A 16,865-nucleotide genomic window follows, 5' to 3' on the forward strand; every position below is an offset into this window, starting at 1 on the left:
GCAACACATGAACAGTGGGCAACTGGGGTGGAAAAAACCAAGAATGACAAATCCTAACAGATAATAATAACGACGGCAAACTTATGTGGCCCCTGCCAGGTGCCAGCCATGTTCTGAGAGCATTTCGTGTGTCAATTCGCTGGTGCTATTATCTCCATTTCAGAGGTGGAGAAACTGAGGCACAGAGCCGTCGAGTGACTTGCCCAAAGTCACAAAGCCAGTAACAGGCAGAGCTTAGATTCAAACCCAGGCCATTCCCCTCACCCACGTCTCTCTTCGCCGTTTTTGTAACAAGAAAAAGCGAGAGGTCAGGGCGGCACTAGGTGTGTCCTGCAGGCACGTCGATGTGTGTGTCAGCACATGGACAGCGGCCTGGCGGGCTCCAGGCCGTGGGCCAGGGGCTTACCCTGGGGCTGGGGCCACGGTCACGAGGACCCACTCTTTCTAGACAAGACGTGCATTCCTGCGGGATTGATCTGAAACGCTAAACGTACACAAGCTCAGGGTTTTAGAACAGCACGCAGCCCGTCCGTGACACCCTTGCGGCAGCCGCCAGAAAGGAGCTGCTGACCACGGAGAGAAGGGCCCAGAACTCCTGAGGAAGCGCCCCCCCACCCCCCCCGCAAACAGGCTGTCACAGACGTAAGCGGTCACTTTTTTAAAAGGTTTATTACTTCAATATTGCATTATTTTTAAAAGAAGATAAAACCCATTTTTCTTCCAGTAGAAAAGAGACAGAGGCTTCCGCAGAGACCAGGATCGGGGTTCCCACCCGCCCAGACCCCGAGCTGCCGGCCCCTAAATGTTTGGGGCCCCGGGGGACAGTCGGGACAGAGCCCCCTGCCACGCAGCCGGGGACAGCCGGCTCAGGACAGGATGATGTCAGTTTAGCTGGAGAGGGACCCAGACACCACACGGACGCCTGGGGGACATCAGGGGGACCCAGGCCTGCAGGGGGTCCCCGGTGACGGAGCCCCGCTCAGCTGGTTGGTTTTGGGGGGCCCGGGTGAACGGGCTTGCCCCCACCGGGACGGGCGGACAGCGGGTCCCAGCTGGATGCTGAGCCCAAGCCCCCTGCCCACCTGGCTTTGGCACAAGAAGTCTGCACCCCTGGGTGGATGTCGGGACAGGAGCCAGCCCCTCGGAGGAAAAGCGGGGTCCCCGTGAGTGGGCCACCAAGAGGGGCTGCAGTGTTTTGAGACTGATGGAGAGGACGACTGGGGAGAGATGGTGTGAGCTGTCAAGAGCTCCCCCAAGGGAGGGGACCCAGTGCCCACAGCACCTGTGGCCGTGTCTGGGGGTCACTTTGAGAGAAGGTTCCGGAACAGTCCTTGTTGATGAGGCTCTCCCTGAGTCCTCTCAGCAGCAGCTCCATCCCTGAGCTTCTGCAGACACCTGTGCACGCGTGTGTCCAAGTGCTGGGGGATGTGCAGCGTGTGGACATGCGTGTGGCAGTGGGGGGCTCAGGCCCTGGGACTGGGGGCTGTCCGCGGAGACTCCTGAAGAAGCGGGGTGCGGGGGCCGGGGAGCTGTTCTGGCTGAGCCGCCAGGCTGGGCGAGCTCACAGCATCTTTGCAACCCTGTGGAGAAACGGGGAGCTGATGACTGGGCCCAGCCCCCGAGCCCCACCCGCACCCCTGCCCGCCCGTCCAGCAGAGACGCCCACCCGTCCCCGTCAGCAGCACGTCCATCAAGCAGACGACAGGAGCTGGAGGGGCCTGCAGACTCAGGGTGCAGTGACGAAGGCCCTCACCTCCAGAACACCACTCGCCCTGCCCCCACCCCATTTAGAGATCGGGAAACTGAGGACCAAAGGGACTTGCCTAAAACACCGAGACAGGCAGAACAAGGGGTCCAGGGCTTATGTGCAACACCGTTAACCCAGAGCCACTGGAAACCACCTAAGTGCCCATGGGTAAGAGCGGGCACAAGACGGTACTTGACATGGACAGCGGTCACCCACCGAAAAGTAAGGGGGAGGCAGCGCAGAGGGACACACACCCTGTGACAACACTCAGGCGGTTTTTAAATTATCCATTGTCCACGGATAGTGTATACAGATTTAGAGGGAAAAATCCACACTGAATTCCCGAGAGGCTGCCTCAGGGGAGCGGGGGAGGGGAGTGCCTTGGCAAGAAGGGCAAAGGTCACACTGGGAAGCAGTGGAACAGGGTGAAAATTAATATTAAAAATGTTAACACAACGTTGTTGAGTTTGGGAAGAGGGAACTCAGAAATTGTCACTTATCCGGTTTCAAGTTTTTTTAAATTTCTCAAAAAAAATGTTTAAAGACAGCAGAGATGGTAAGAATGGGGAGCAGCTCTTCACCCCCCCAGCCCTCCCCCCCACACCCCCCCCCCACCCGTGAAGAAGGGAGAGGCCTCCACGCCCCCACAGCTGTGGCTGGGAAGCCCCAAGTGCCCCCACGGCCCTACCGCCCACTCTCGACTTGCTCACAGCCCCGCGGGCCTGCTCCACCCCAGGGCAGGACAGGGGCGGCTCCTGGCTCCTCTCCCTCTGGGACGGACACCAGGCTTCCTGGATGGAGCCAGGTTCAAGCCCAGGGCAAGGGGGAGGCCAGGCCAGAGTGACACCAGCCCCCATCCCCACCACCACACGGAGGCAGCATGGGACACCCGGGGGGCCAGGATCTCAGCCACGTGGGCAGAGAGCCACGATTCAAGAAAGCCTCGCTAAAAGCAAAAAGGGGAAACTGCTTTCCCAACAAAGACACACGTAACAGACCCTCAAGGAACCAGAAGGGGAAGCAGATTCCTCCTCCTCCTGTTCCCTTCCACTTTTGTTCAAATGAGGAATGAGGACTTGGAATGGGAGAAAGATGAATGAGAAGGTAAGAAAGGTCCAGGAACACTTCCCTGAAGGGCTGCCCTGTACAGTTGTCCAGGCTGTTCACTGTACAAGGGCACTCAGCTAAGGGGACGGCAAATGGGTTGTCAAACTCTGCCAAGCTCTCTGACCTAGAGCTGGCCATGTCTGCACAGAGGGCTCTTTTTCTTACTCACATAAAAATACCCCTCCTGGCTAGTGGAGGCCCCATTTCCTGTCTTCTCTCGAGACAGGCAGCCCCTCACAGCCACCGCCATGCTCAGGAGCAGGGCAAGGTGTGGGGCCCAGGCCAAGACTCAGCACGGGCTGGAGGCCGCCCTGCGGGCTTCTGGGGCTCCAGGACCTCTGGCCACTCCTCCTCCCAAAGCCTACAGGACACGACAGGACACTGACTGCATCCCCAAGGGCACAGGACCGGGGGAGGGGTCAGCTGGGCTGGAGGCTGAGCAGAAGGCAGAGCTGTAGAATCTCTTTGGGTCAAAAGCTTCCCTAATAACTTGACAATTGGATTCTGCTGGCAAAATAGAGAGAAGACCCCCGCTTTGTCTCTGTTTTATGTGAGGAGGGGTAGGACATCCTGGCTGTGTCCAGGGAGGTGCCGCCATGGGGCTCTGACGTCAGAACCATCAGCTCTATCTGTGCAACGAACCCCCTTCTCTATGCCTGGGGACCCTGCCCCTGCACCCTGAGAATAGCACACAAGTTTCTGCAGAAGGCAGTCATAGCTGGAAGGGGGAAGGGTGCCCACGGGGCTGACTGCACCCAACAAGGCGTCCCAGAGGAATTCCTGGGGGCAGGAAGGAAAGGGGGCTTGTCTCCAGCTAGGATGCCCTGCCCCCAAGCCCTAGGACCACGGTCAGGCAGGAAGAGCCCCCGGAGCCTGGCTGGGAGCACAACTCTCCCTCCTCCTCCTCTCTCTCCTCCTCTCTCTCCTCCTCCTCCTCCTTGCAGGACCAGCAGGCAGGCAAACACACCGCGCTCATCATTTGCCTTTTCTCTTTTATTTCCTCCTCCAGCTGGCGATGGAAGTGACTGGAGGCAGCCGACTGGCCCCAGGTGCGGGCTCGTGGCCTCACCTCGCTCTGTGGCTCCCGAGAAAGTTCTTTAAGCCCAAGCAGGCCCAGCCCCAGAAGCTCGCCGGGGCGGCACAATTTTCAGAAACCAAAATAACAGCTACTATCAGAGGCACAGGCACAGAGGGACTCTTCCCAGCCCAGCCCCAAATCGTGGGGCCTGGAGCTCCGCCTGTCTGGGGCCCCCGTCCCCCAACACTCGGCTCTCCTAGGACCTCAGACCTGCAGGCACCCCGTCGGGGAGAGGGCGGACCCCAGAGGGCACTGGCCTACTCCTCCCGCAGGTGCGTTGCCAGAGAAAACGAGGACGTCCAGTTAAATTTGAATTTCAGGTCAACAACGAACAGGTTTTCAGTACAAGCACGTCCCGATAATTGCATGGAACACACTTAGGCTACAAATTACTCACTGTCCCCCTGAAATTCAAATTTAACTGGACATCCTTTTGCTGTTGTTTCTTGGTTTTGTTGCTTGTTTTTGTTCAATCTGGCAACCCTACCCCCAGGTCCAGTCCTGGATATACAGTTGGTGCTCAATCGATGCCTAAATTCTTTTTTCTCAATCTGTCATCCCAGATTTATTTAGACCAATCTACGTGAGAATCCCCTTTAGGTCCATTAAAATATGGACTCCTGGGGCCCCATCCATGATTCTATTCCAGGAGGTCCAGCGGGAGGTCCAGGGACCAGCATTTTTAGCAAATTTCCCCCGGAGGGGTCTATCGCACCAAAGGGTTGAGGAGCCCCTGGCCTAAACCTGGCTCCCGCCTTTCTAAGGCGGCCTTGCAAATAAGACACCAGCCCACAGAACACTAGTCACCCTCCGTCTCCGAGATGCTGGAATCAGAGGAGCTGCATTCACTCTGATCCTAAGAAGGGCGGTTTCTCCCAAGGGGAAACACACCAACGCGTTTCCGGTCTGCAGACACGCGCAGGGCACTCCGGGCTGAAGAAGCGTGTGAGACCCCGAGTGCTGCGAGCCGCCCGCGTTCTACTCGCTACGGGAGGGGGCGGGGAGGCGGGGGTTACCTGGTACCCACCTACAGTCTTGCTTCGTGCAGCACAGTTCCCTTGGGAGCTGATGTCATCAGGGTTTCAGAATAGGCCTGAGTGGCCTCCTTATCCTTTGAGCCCTTTTTACTACCACTCCAAAACAAATAGCATTTCTCCTAGAAGATAACCAAGCTAATTTATAGTTGACATTGCAGCCAGATACAGAAGGTTTCACGTGGTTCTTCCGTTTTTGAAGAGCAAAGAGCAGAATGGTGGGGTCCAACACCGGTGAGGGCGGCGTTGGCTGCGGTGGGGGGCGTGGTGTTGCCCTTTCCCAGAGACAGAAATACACGTGTCTTCAGGAATCACGCTTGGTCGGACGGACAGGTCAAGCTGAGAGGGGTTTGTCCACCTGAAAATTCCGGCTGCGGAGAGGAGTGGAGGCGGGAGGGCCTGGCAGGCGGGAGGGCCTGGCGGGCTCCGCAGGGGGCCCCTCATCAATCGGTCTCACGCTCTCCGTCCGGGGAGCTAGCCGCTAGCCGGAAGCAGGTGTCGTTTTAAATCCACCAGAAAAGGGGTTTTTCTTTTAAAAGACTTTTGGGTTTGTTTTAAAGAATGACTGGAGAAGAAAAATTTCTCCGAAGAGAAATTAAAAGACATGGAGTTCACCAGCGTGCGATACTTCTTTTTTAAAATCAGGACAAATTTGTAAAAACACCTAAGGCCTAACCTCCGCTAAGGCAAAAAATACAGGACGGGGTCAACTGCAGTCACTTGGCCTCCCAGGAACCCATGGGGAGGGAGCCTGGACCAGCCTCAGTTTACCACAGGGTTCCGGCTGGATTGGGGTGGCACAGATCCGGGGGGAGGCAGGCAGCCCGCACCTGACTCTCCTCTCCCTCCCACTCCAATGGAGGATTAGGAGAGAGAGCAGAGGGAGCAGAGGCGAGCTGGCCTCCTCCCCGGGCCCCGCCCCTCACCAGCCGTCCCGGGGTCCCCATGTGACCGAGAGTGTCTCCACCAGTGGAACCCTCCGTGATGCTCTGCCCAGGAAGGCATCCATGGGCTGGGAGCTTTGGCCTCTGGTCCTTTCTGCCCTCCCAGCATAACTCAGTCCAAAACTGTAAGGAACTCCCTTCTGTTCCCTGAGTGACAGCCCTGCTCGGCCCGGCTCTCCCTGGGCCAGTGACAGAGGACAGGCCAGCCCACAGGCTGGTTGCACCCAAGTCCAGGGGCTCAAACGCCAGAAGCAGTGAGTGACGGAAGGTGGCGGGCCCTTGCACCAGTGCAAACATTTTCCCCACAGGATGGGGAATTCAGAAGGAAAACTGGGTTCATTTTAAGGGTCGGAAAGCCCAGGTGAAGAGCCCGGTGGGTTTACCATCGCCCCAGCGAGCATGCAAGCAAGTGAGCAAGCGGCCTCGGAGAGAGGGGAGAGGGGCTGTGTGCCCAAGCTGCAGCAGAAGGCAGGCGTGGCGGACGGCCGGGGGCAGCGGGGAGCCGGGAGCCCCCCAAGGCTCAGCCTGTGGCCCCGGGGCGACCCAGGTGGGGCCAGAGGGTGGCTTCCGGGTTCAGGATTTCAAAACAGCTTTTCATGACTCCCCGCCATTGGACGGTGTCCCCACCCCACCATGTAGCTGCTCCCCCATCCCCACCGCCCCTGGAGCCCCGCGATCACAGGCTGTCACCGTGTGACTGCAGTCACTTGCTTAAAGTCTGTCCCGCCCCCTGCTCTCTAGATCTCATGTTCTAGTCATTTCTGTATCCCCCAAGCTGTGCACGGTGCCTCGCAAAAAATGAGTTGTGAGGGTGCGTCAGTGAATGCATGAATGCGTGAGTGAGCGACACCAAGTCAAGAAGGAGGGTTTGCTGTCACCCTCGTCTTCCTGCCCCTAAAAGCTGGATGTCCCAGGGCCGGGTCTTCAGCCTTCTCCATCTGTGCTCCCTTCCTGAAAAACCTGCTCCCCTCCTGGTCCGAGCCACCAGCCTCACTCACCTTGTCCCCCTGCTTCTGCCTCTATCCACCATATCTAATCGCTACACATTAGCTGACCCAGTCACTCCTCTCCTTACAAACCTCCAACAGCTTCCTGTCACCCCCGGAATCACTTCCAAGCTGCTCACCCTGAGTAACAGGGCCGGGCATGACCTGCCCCTGTCTCTCACATGACCCCTCCTCGTCCCCCCTCACCATGCTCACTCCTCTCCAGCCACCCTGGCCCTGCAGGATCCTCTGCATGCCTTGCCCATCCCTGCCTCAGGGCCTTTGCACTGGCCATGCCTTCACCTGGTGCACTCTTTCCATGACTGTACTCTAAGCATTCACATCGAAGCTTAAATTGTACCTCTTCAGAGAAGCCTGTCCTAACACTCTTTCTCTCCTTGTCCCCAGCCCCCTTGGACACTGCGCTGTCCAGTCTGGTAGCCACAAAACGGCTGGAAAGCTTTTGGAATGGAGTGAGTCCAAATCAAGACCTGCTGTAAGTGTAAAATACACACTGGATTTCAAAGACTTAACACGAAAAAAATACTGTATTTATATGTTTTATATTGATTATATGTTAAGATGGTCATATTTGGTATATATTTGAGTTAAATAAAATACGTGATTAAAAATTAACTTTCTACTTAACCTGGTTATTAGAAAATTTAAAATCACACACGTAGCTCGCACTGTTTTTCTGTTGGACAGCACTGCCCTAGCCCTTCTCATTTTCTATCATCTTTATCACAGCGAAATTATCTTTGCTGTTTATTGCCTTGGTTTTCATCTGCTCCTGACTAGAATGCCAGCCCCCGTGCTCCCCGGAGCAGGGTCTGCGTCTGACAGAGCATGCCCCACGCTGACGGAGCCTGGCACCCAGCAGGTGCTGACTTGATGGACAAACCATTCAATTACCAGGTCCCGTTACCCAAAATGCACCCACAGCCCCTCCGAGGGAGGGTCCCCAGGCCTCCCAGAACAGGCAGAGAAGTGGCAACGCAGGACGTAAGAGATGCAAGGATGGAAGAAGCTCCCCGGCCCCAGGCAGACCCGGGCCCACCGCCCCAGGTGGGCTCCAGGCGGAGGGAGACGGCAGGCACGGCAGGAAGGGACGGCCAGGGGATCAGAGCCCAGCTCCCCGCTCCCCCAGCAGGCAAGCAGTGGGCCTCTCGGCCTGGGCCACGCTCCGGCCACCACCTACTTGGCTGCGGATTTGGTAGACGATGGGGACGAGCAGCAGGACGCAGCCCAGGGCGAGCAGGACGTACTGGGCGTAGTGCAGCACCTTGGGCAGCAACACCAGCTGGCTGTAGAAGGACTGGAGGGTCTTACCCTCCATGGCTCCGCTCTGGGGAGGGAGAACGACAGACAGATGGCTGCGGCACACGCTGTGGGCCCGGGGTGCAGACGCCACCCCACGCTGCATCCCTCTGTCCCCCCCACCCCCTCTCCATCTCAAGCCCACCGGCCAAAGCATGGGATGGAGCCTGAGGATGCTTCTTCCTCCAGGCCCACACAACCAAACTACGTTTCCCAGACTCCCTTGCAGTGGACCATGTGACCATGTTCTAGCCAATGGGACGTGGGCACAGCGATGCCACACCTTCCATGCCTGGCCCATAAAAACCTCCCACAGGCCTTGCTCCATCTCTTTCCCAGCTCCCTGAAGGGAGACGGATTCTGAGGCTCTCAGGAGGGCAGGACCAAGAGCCGGGAGGAGCCTGGATGTCCCTGCATGACTGCGTGGAACAGGGCTCCCACCAGCCCACATCAGACAGTGACATTCGGGGGCCATCTGTCCTGGCTGTTAGCTCACATGACTTAGAACGAGCTGGGCCGGAAGGAACCCTGAAAGCTGGGAGAAAGGGAAGTTCAAGTGAAAAGCTGACACCCCGAAAACCAACTTCCCTTTGTCCCAGGAGATGTGGTCAAGCACATTCACAAACTGTCCTACACCCTGGGCTGGGGCTTTGCGTTCCAACAGCTTCTGTCCCCCCATCTCAAGGGACCCTGCAGCTCGGGAGTATCTGACACGAGGCTTGCAGAGTGTGAAGTTTCCATGGATTGTTCTAGTCACGCAGTCCGGCCTTCCCCCTCCGCCAACGGCCCCCTGCCTCGCGTGCCCACACCGGCCCCTCGCTCGGTACCAGACACCACACCCTCAGGCATCGGCACCCGGGCAGGGGGCGCAGGGCGGCCTTACCTCTCCAAACCACAGCAGCGGCAGGACCACCGGCTGGATGCTCCCGGTTTGTCTGGAAATAGCGGGAAGTTCTGTGAGGCTCTCACATCAGACACCTTGGACGGGGGACGGGGGACGGTAAACGCCAGGGTCAGGCGGGATTCGACTGTGTAACGACTTGATGGCTGGGGGCTTGAGCAATGGGCGTTTCCCGGCGGGAGCAACGGGACAATCGGGCAATAGCTTTTTAAATTAAAAACTCACGTCTCCTATGGGGTGGGGGCTGCATTCGTTCCCTTTAGAAATAGAGCCCCAGTTTTATTCAGGATGGCAACGCGCCCAGCTGAGAAACAACCTGGTGGATGCTGACCACCTGCTGTCCTTCAGGAAGTCTGGGATGCGGGCATGTGCCAGGCAGAGGGGCCGACGTGACCAGCCCCCACTAAACACCCCGGGCGCTGTCTCCACTGGGCTTCCCTGGTAGGCAACACTTCACACGCATTGTCACAGCTCATTGCTGGAGGAATTCAGTGCATCTGTGCGACTCCCCTGGGAGAAGGTTCTGGAAGCCTGTGCCTGGTCCCCCCAGATGCCACCCCACGTGCCTTTTCCCCTGCTGATTTTGCTTTAATCCTTTCCTGTGATAAATCACAGCCATGAGTACGAGTCCTCTGAGTCTCCCCGGTGAACCATCGAACCTGAGAGTGGTCTTGGGGACCCCCGACACAGCCACTTACTGCCAGCTGCGTGACCCTGAGCAGGCTGCAGGCCCTCTCTGAGCTTCCTCTGTACAATGGGATGATAAGGGAGCTCCTCACAGGGCTCCGGGGAGGGCTGCATGCCGGAACGAACGGGAGCAAGTGCTTAGAGGGAACCAGCACATGAGAAGGGGCTGACGCTCATTATTGTTGTTCTGAGGTCAAACACCAGCCAACAGAGGGACAGACAAAGTTCTATAATGTCACCATTCGTGGGTCTGATTAAAGAAGGCACAGCCTCACAGGGGGGAGATGGAACTCACTCGGGGCTCGGGGACCAGAGCCAGAACAAAAGGCCCAAATCCTCCATCACGATTCTCAAAAATCTCTTGGGCCACCCATCAAGCAAGAGGGTCGTGCAGTGGAAAGAATTTACCCAGCATCTCGCACGGAGGAGACACCGGGTCTCTCCAGCCCCTTTTATCTGAGTTTGTAAGAACTGATGTAAATTGAATGCAAATAGCATGCAACTCTGTTGCCTTTATCTGGTGAGCAAACAGCAGGAAAGTTCCCGGACAAGTCACTCTGCTTCGGGGGCTGCGTCTCTGGCCCTCTCCCACGTGGGTCCTCACGCTTGGGGACAGAGCTGAGTGCTGCTGCAGGGCCAGCTCCCTGGAGGCCACCACTCCGGCCCACGGGGGCGGCCGGTCAGCTGTGCAGCCCCTGTTCTGAACAGACGGGGACGCAGAGCCCAGAGAGGTCAGCCTAGTGGCTAGAGGCCACCAACAGGCAGAATCCAGGCTCCCGGGCGTCCTGCCGGCGTGAGGAGCATTTGTCAAGTGTTTGAATTTGCTCCCAACAGTGATAACTGAGAGAGCTTCTGTTAAAATCCAGATTTTGAAGAAGGCATTTGAAAGCGCATAGGATGTGGCCACGCCGGGCCCGCGCTCCCCTGGTGCCAGGCGGGGGTTGGCTCTCGGGCCCCCCCTGCGCCCAACCTGCCCTGTGGCTCTGGCTAAGTCACCTGCCGTCCCTGGTGCGGCTGAGTTAGCCGATCAGGTGGCGAGGGACGTGGGCTCAGAGCTCGAGCCTGGGCAGCAGACGCTTAGCGCACGCATGGGCCGTGTCACCGCCCACAAGTCCTTCAAGGACCAGCCCTTCAAGCAGCCTCCATACGGGCAACTGAAGAGCCCGGGTGGGCACCGAGGGGACGAATCTGCCCTGGTGACGCCCTGCGGCTCTCAGACGCTGTTATTCTTTCCAGCTGGGAGACGTTTTGTGAAGCTGAATAGATGCTCGCATGCCTGCATCCCGGGAATCTTTCCCGGGGAATTGCTTTTTTAATGAAACTATTTCAAATATCCTAAGAAGGACAGACCCCGACGAAGAGCCACTCTGCACCCGCCCTCACCAGCCGCATCGAACGTCCTGCTGTCACAGGAGTCGGCGAGGATGTGCAGAGCTGGGCCATCTACTCCGCCAGCGGGAACCTAAGATGCTGCAGCCGCTGCGGCAAACTATCTGGTGCTTCCTTCAACCGGTAAACAGAGCCCCGCACGAGGCAGCACCCCCACCCCCAGGTGCACACGCAGAGAAGCGAGAGCACGTGTCCACGGGAAACTCGTGCACGACTGCTCACAGCCGCATTATTCACAACGGCCAAAATGTGGCAGCCACCCAAACGCCCATCCACTGACGCATCAAACAGGGTTCATCCACACAGTGCAGTAGGATCCAGCCTTAAAAAGGGGTGAAGCACCAACAGATGCTACAGGCTGGGGGACTCTGGGAACACGATGCTGGGTGACAGGAGCCAGACACACAAGGCCACACAGTGTCCGAGTCCGTTGATGCGAAGGGTCCAGAGCAGGCAAACCCACAGAGACAGAGATGAGGGGTTGCCCAGGGCTGAGGCAGACGGGGAGCGACTGCTAACGGGCACGGGGCTGCTTTTTGGGGTTGACAGAAATGTTCTACAAATGGCTGTGGTGATGGCTGCACGACTCTGTGAACAGACCGCAAATCACTGAACTGTGCTTTTTATTTTTTTTATTTTGGGAGGAAGACTGGCCCTGAGCTAACATCTGTGCCCACCTTCCTCTATGTCGTATGCGGGACGCCACCACAGCGTGGCTTGATGAGCCGTGTGTAGGTCTGCGCCCTGGAACGAACCCGCAAACCCCAGCCACCGAAGCGGAGCACCCGAACCGAACCACTGTGCCACCGGGCTGGCACCATCTAACTGTACATTTTAAAAGGGTGACTTTTATAGAATGTGAATTAAACCTTGATAAAGTCCTTATTCAAAAACTCGAGCAGGGGCTGGCTCAGTGGCATAGTGGTTAAGTTCACACACTCCACTTCAGCAGCCAGGGGTTTGCAGTTTGATCCCAGACGTGGACCTCCACACTGCTCATCGGCCATGCTGTGGCAGTGTCCCACATACAAAAGAGAGGAAGACTGGCAACAGATTTTAGCTCAGGGCCAATCTTCTTCACCAAAAAAAAAAATAAATAATGAAGCAAATCAGTGCTTATAAAATTCCTTCCACAAAGCAAAGTGTGGCACGTAAGAACCTGTTTGCTAAGTTTCCGTCATCAAATGCTTGGTTCTGCCAGGGTTTAATTTTTGCTACTCTGCTGAGTGGGAACCAGCTGGGATGGGAGATTCTGGCTCATCCAGGGGACAAATGTTAAGAAAGAAAAAGGGGATTCTGGGGTAGGGGTGTCAGGATGTGGGTCGGGCCTCAGCCCAGAGCTGAGACTCCCCTCAGGGGGATGATGGGCAGGGACTGGACCCCACATCCAGTAGGACATCTCCCTCCCCAACGTGCTGGATTCCCGAGGCGGCCGCTGGCGTCCCGAGTCTCTGGTCTCTGAAGGAGGGGGGCAGCCCAGCTCCCGGACCCCACTCACCCGATGCCTCTGACGGCCTTCATGTACAGGCTCAGCTGCAGCTTCACGGAGCAGTTCATGGGGATTCCTGTGACCTGCGGCAGGAAGCACAGGGAGGCACTCAAGAGGGGGCGTCCCAGCCCAGCCGCCCCACACTGCGGGCGGGCTCCTCTGCCGCCCCCCAGCCCTGTGGGGAAACCCAAGCTCCCCCCGCCCCTCTTCGTCCACGCCCTGGAGGGGTCCCCTCTGGGGAGCAAGCCTCGCTCTGGAGGGAAACAGTTAACCCTTTTCTTGTCCGTCTGTCTGTCCTCCGTCCTCTTGTGACAACACTTCCCCAAGGGCAGAGCAATGCTTTTAGTCATTGCCCTCTCCCCCTTCCACATCCAGTAACCAGTAAAGCAGATCTGCAGGCTGGGGCAGTCTCTTCCCACTCAGAGAAAGGTGGGGCGGGCGTGGTCTGCACTCTCTCCAACCCGCCCCCTTGAACCCCGAACCCCGCCGGGAACAGAGCCGGCCTCAGGGACGCACGCAGTGATGCATTTCACACGGGCCTAACAATGTCTTTTTCCTTATGTTTATTTTTATGGCTGCCTTCCTTTTTCTGGAGAATTTTGTGATTTCCCATTTGAAGTAGTGATAGAAGGCTTCCTTTTGCAGAAATCTGTTTTTAATGAGACCGTTTTTTTAAACAATAAATGACAGGAGAACTGACACGCACGCAGGACCAAAATCAGGAAGGTGGTTCTGGAACGAAGCCAGGAAATCAGACCGGAAAGGAGCCCGGGTTTGGGGTCGGAGGACCCCGCCGGCTGCCTCTCAGCTGAAGCGGCCGCCTCATCTGGGAAATGCAGACCATCCCGCCTGCCTCACCATCCTGCCGGGGAAATAAGGGACCGGCCAGCCGCCGTGGGGCCGTAACCGCTTGAGTCTCCCGCAGGCCAGCGGAAAGGCCGTCGTGCCCACTGGAGCCAGACTCCAGAGCCCGTCTGGGCCAGGGGCACAGAAGCTGTCAAAGATCGAGCTGCCCGAGCGGGGAGAGCGGAGCAGCTGGCGGGGAGGGGGGCCCAGGGGCAGGAGGGCCCACCCGCTCCTTAGACAGGCCTGCTGGTGGGGCCGGGCCTGGTGGCCCCTGGGACCCTGGTCTGCAGCAGGGTCCCACCACTCCCTGGCTGACGAGGGGTCTCTGCGTCTGGGCTGTCTGTGGAACAACGCAGGGCATGCGGACCACCTGCTCTCCGGGCAGTCTGGGATGCGGTGTGAGCCAGGCAGAGGGGCCGACGTGACCCCCATAGACAGCCTGGGCACGGGGTCTCCACTGGGCCTCCCTGGTGGACCCTTCACACATGCTGTCACACCTGTTGCTGGGGGATTAAGCGTGCCCCACGTGAGTCCCCGGGAGGGCTCTGGAAGCCCGTGCGCACCTCCCCGCCGAGCCTGCCCCTTCGCTTGCTGTGGTTCGTGTCCTTTCGTTGTAATTAGTCACATGAGCACCACCGTGTGCCGAGTCCTCCTAGCGATCAGCCGACCCCAGCGGGGGCCTTGGGGACCCTGACACAACCTGCCACCCTCTTCTGCTCTCTAGAACAGACTCTACATTCTGAGGCCTCCACTCGGGCCACCTCCGTCCCCAGGGAATTTGTGTCCTCCCCTCCTCAGCCTGTTCCTCCAGCTGCTGCCCAGCGGACCCTTAGGGGGCACGGCCCGCCTGCTCCCTGCACCTCAGAGAACAGAAACTCGGGCCGTGGGCGCGCCACCCCAGCCGCCCCGGTTTCGGGAGCAGACAGGCAGCCGGCCCTGCAGCAGCGGCCCCGGCACCCTGTTTCCAGGGCTGATGCCTAACGGACAGCAAAGGGACCCATGCCCGTCCTCCCAAAGCGTCCACGTCAACAAAACACGAAAGGCCCTTCGTCTCCCCGTCGGCCTCCAGCTGACCCGGAGCGACAGACACAGGGAAGCCAGCCTCGGGGCCGCCGCGGGACAGCCTCGGGCCTCACTCTGGCCTCCCAAACTGCACTGCCTGTTCCCAACGTGGGGGACCACGCGCTAAACGCGAGTCACCCGTGTGAATGGGGAGGAGCTCGTGCTGGAGCCCCCAGACGCCGGCCGCGAGGAGGAGGCAGCGAGACAAATGAGCTAAAGAGAGAAGGCGGACAACCACCCGTTACCTTTGTGATAAAAACCTTCAAAAACTGGTGAAAAGTTTAAGGCCACAGGAAAAGGCCTTAAGATTGTAATTTAGTAAATAATGAATTCAGTATAGAACACATATATCGTCATCAATTAATTACTATCAATTTAACCACTAGTATTAACTATATATTAATACAGAACATAACATAGCGGCTTCGACGGCCTGTGCTTGAGCTCAGCTTTCTCCCTTCCTTCCTTGCAATCGTCCATGAGACCCCTATTCACTGAGATGCAGTCACTCATCACCTAACGACGGGACACGTTCTGAGAAATGCATCATTAGGCAATGTCCTTGCTGTGTGAACATCGTGGATTGTGTTTACACAACCTGGATGGCACAGCTTACTGTGCCCCTAGGCTCTATGGCACTGAGCTTACAGGACCCCCGTCGTACACCCGGCTCCCCCATTGACCGAAACGTCGTCGCGGGGCGCATGACTGTACTGGGATCTCTGCGCTAACCGCTAGGATTCCAGAGATTCACAAGACAGTGGAGACCTCCCTGTCATGCAGCCAACAATCCCGGGGTCTAGTCGCATCACTTAACCTGTCTGGACTGCAGGTTCCCATCTGCAAAGCAGGGGCAGCAGCCCCCCTCCCCGATTACCGTGCAAATGAAACGAGTGGACGTGTGTGAAAGTGTCTCGCTGGTGCCGGGACACAAGGAGCATCAAGAACCACCTGCCGAGTGTGAAGTGTGTGCAGTCACGGGTGACCTCCCTGGCCCGGGTTTTTAGTGAAAAAAGAGAGAGAGAGCGAGAGAGAAGGTGGAGGGCCGGGCCCGGCGGCTTGAGTCAGTGGCTAAAAAAAGTCTGAGGAGGACAAAGAAAAATGGCACAGAACGGGGCCGGGCAGAAGGGCTTCGAAAAGGCCGGAGGAGGGGGAGCTCAGGAAACAGAAACCTACAGAATTTTTTAACCTCTGGTAGAAGCCCCAAGTCCAACTGTGAAACAGAGGCACCTGATTAAAGGCACCCCCACCCCAGGGAGGGTCCCCCTGCGGTCTGCTGCCCGCATCCCCTCCCCCACCGGGTCGCTGCTCGGAGCCAGACCTTCACTCGGGAGAAATTCCCCAGAACCTGGTTTATCTGCACCATGTTCCAGGCTCCTGTCGGTACCTAAAGATCTTTACGGTATCCCAGCACCGCCAAGGAGGCTCCCTCTGCTAATCTGCAGGTGATAAGTCCTAATTAATTTACTGTCTTATGGTCCATTCATACACAATTCCCTATAAACAGATAATAATGTTCTTGAACTATGGAGTCAGGGCAAAGTAGGGACCTTTGATGGCTTGATAGTCTAGATGTTGTTGATGCCGGAGAAAGCCAGGCTCCCCATCACCCCCACCCAGGGATAGCTCGGTGCCTGGGGGAGGCCAGTGTGCACCAATCAGAACCCCCCACCCCCCCGCAGGCTGACGGCAGGGGCTCACCGGGTGGATGTCCAGGAACAAGGCATGCTCTTCTGGGTTAGGGTGGAGGCCAGCCACCGCCTCTGCCAGCACCGGGTCGGCATTGTAGAAGTGAGGATGGGAGAGAAACAAGGGTGCACCTGGAAGGCAGAGGGGGCGTCAGACACAGAGAGTGAGTGGGCACATCCAGAGCCTGCTTCGTGCCACAGCCAGAGCCAGGCGCAGGGACCACAAGGAAACCAGCCCCTGCTGCAGAGCACCCCCGTGACGATGACAAGATGCAAATAAAATAACTAGACAGAGAGCATTCCTTCATTCGGTCTGTAAGTGTTTACCAAGCGCGCAGGAGGTGCTGGGCCCTGGAACCCAGCAAGGGACAAGCTCTGTGCCACAGGAATGCTAAGGTAGGAGCTGCTGATTCTGGCAGGAGAGATCAAAGGAAAGAAAAGAAGACTCAAAAAAAACGCCAGGCAGAGAAATCCAGGGACGACATTCCAGGTGGAAGGGAGGGCAGAATCGAGCACAGGGAGGTGGGAAGATGCACGGTGTGGACGGTGCGTGGAGGGCAGCTATGTGAGCTGAGGACAGAAAGGCA

General features: G+C 57.6%; 1 protein-coding gene across 6 annotated transcripts in view; it reads right to left on the minus strand.

Annotated features, from left to right (window-relative positions):
• Positions 1-650: 650 nt before the first annotated feature.
• Positions 651-16,865, minus strand: part of SCARB1 (scavenger receptor class B member 1) — a 71,164-nt gene continuing 54,949 nt past the window's right edge. For 3 of the 6 annotated variants that reach the window (XM_023647314.2, XM_070220418.1, XM_070220420.1), the window contains exons 8-13: positions 16,292-16,410; positions 12,692-12,765; positions 9,100-9,151; positions 8,098-8,244; positions 4,960-5,088; positions 651-1,580 (exon numbers count right to left, since the gene is read on the minus strand). In XM_023647314.2, coding sequence (XP_023503082.1) covers positions 4,960-5,088; positions 8,098-8,244; positions 9,100-9,151; positions 12,692-12,765; positions 16,292-16,410 — 521 coding nt within the window. In that variant the 3' untranslated portion in view covers positions 651-1,580. The remainder of the gene's footprint in view (positions 1,581-4,959; positions 5,089-8,097; positions 8,245-9,099; positions 9,152-12,691; positions 12,766-16,291; positions 16,411-16,865) is intronic. The other 3 variants (XM_023647313.2, XM_070220419.1, XM_070220421.1) reach the window with 1 other exon arrangement.

The sequence above is a fragment of the Equus caballus genome, chromosome 8 (genome assembly GCF_041296265.1).
Source record: "Equus caballus isolate H_3958 breed thoroughbred chromosome 8, TB-T2T, whole genome shotgun sequence".
Taxonomy (NCBI): Eukaryota; Metazoa; Chordata; class Mammalia; order Perissodactyla; family Equidae; genus Equus; species Equus caballus.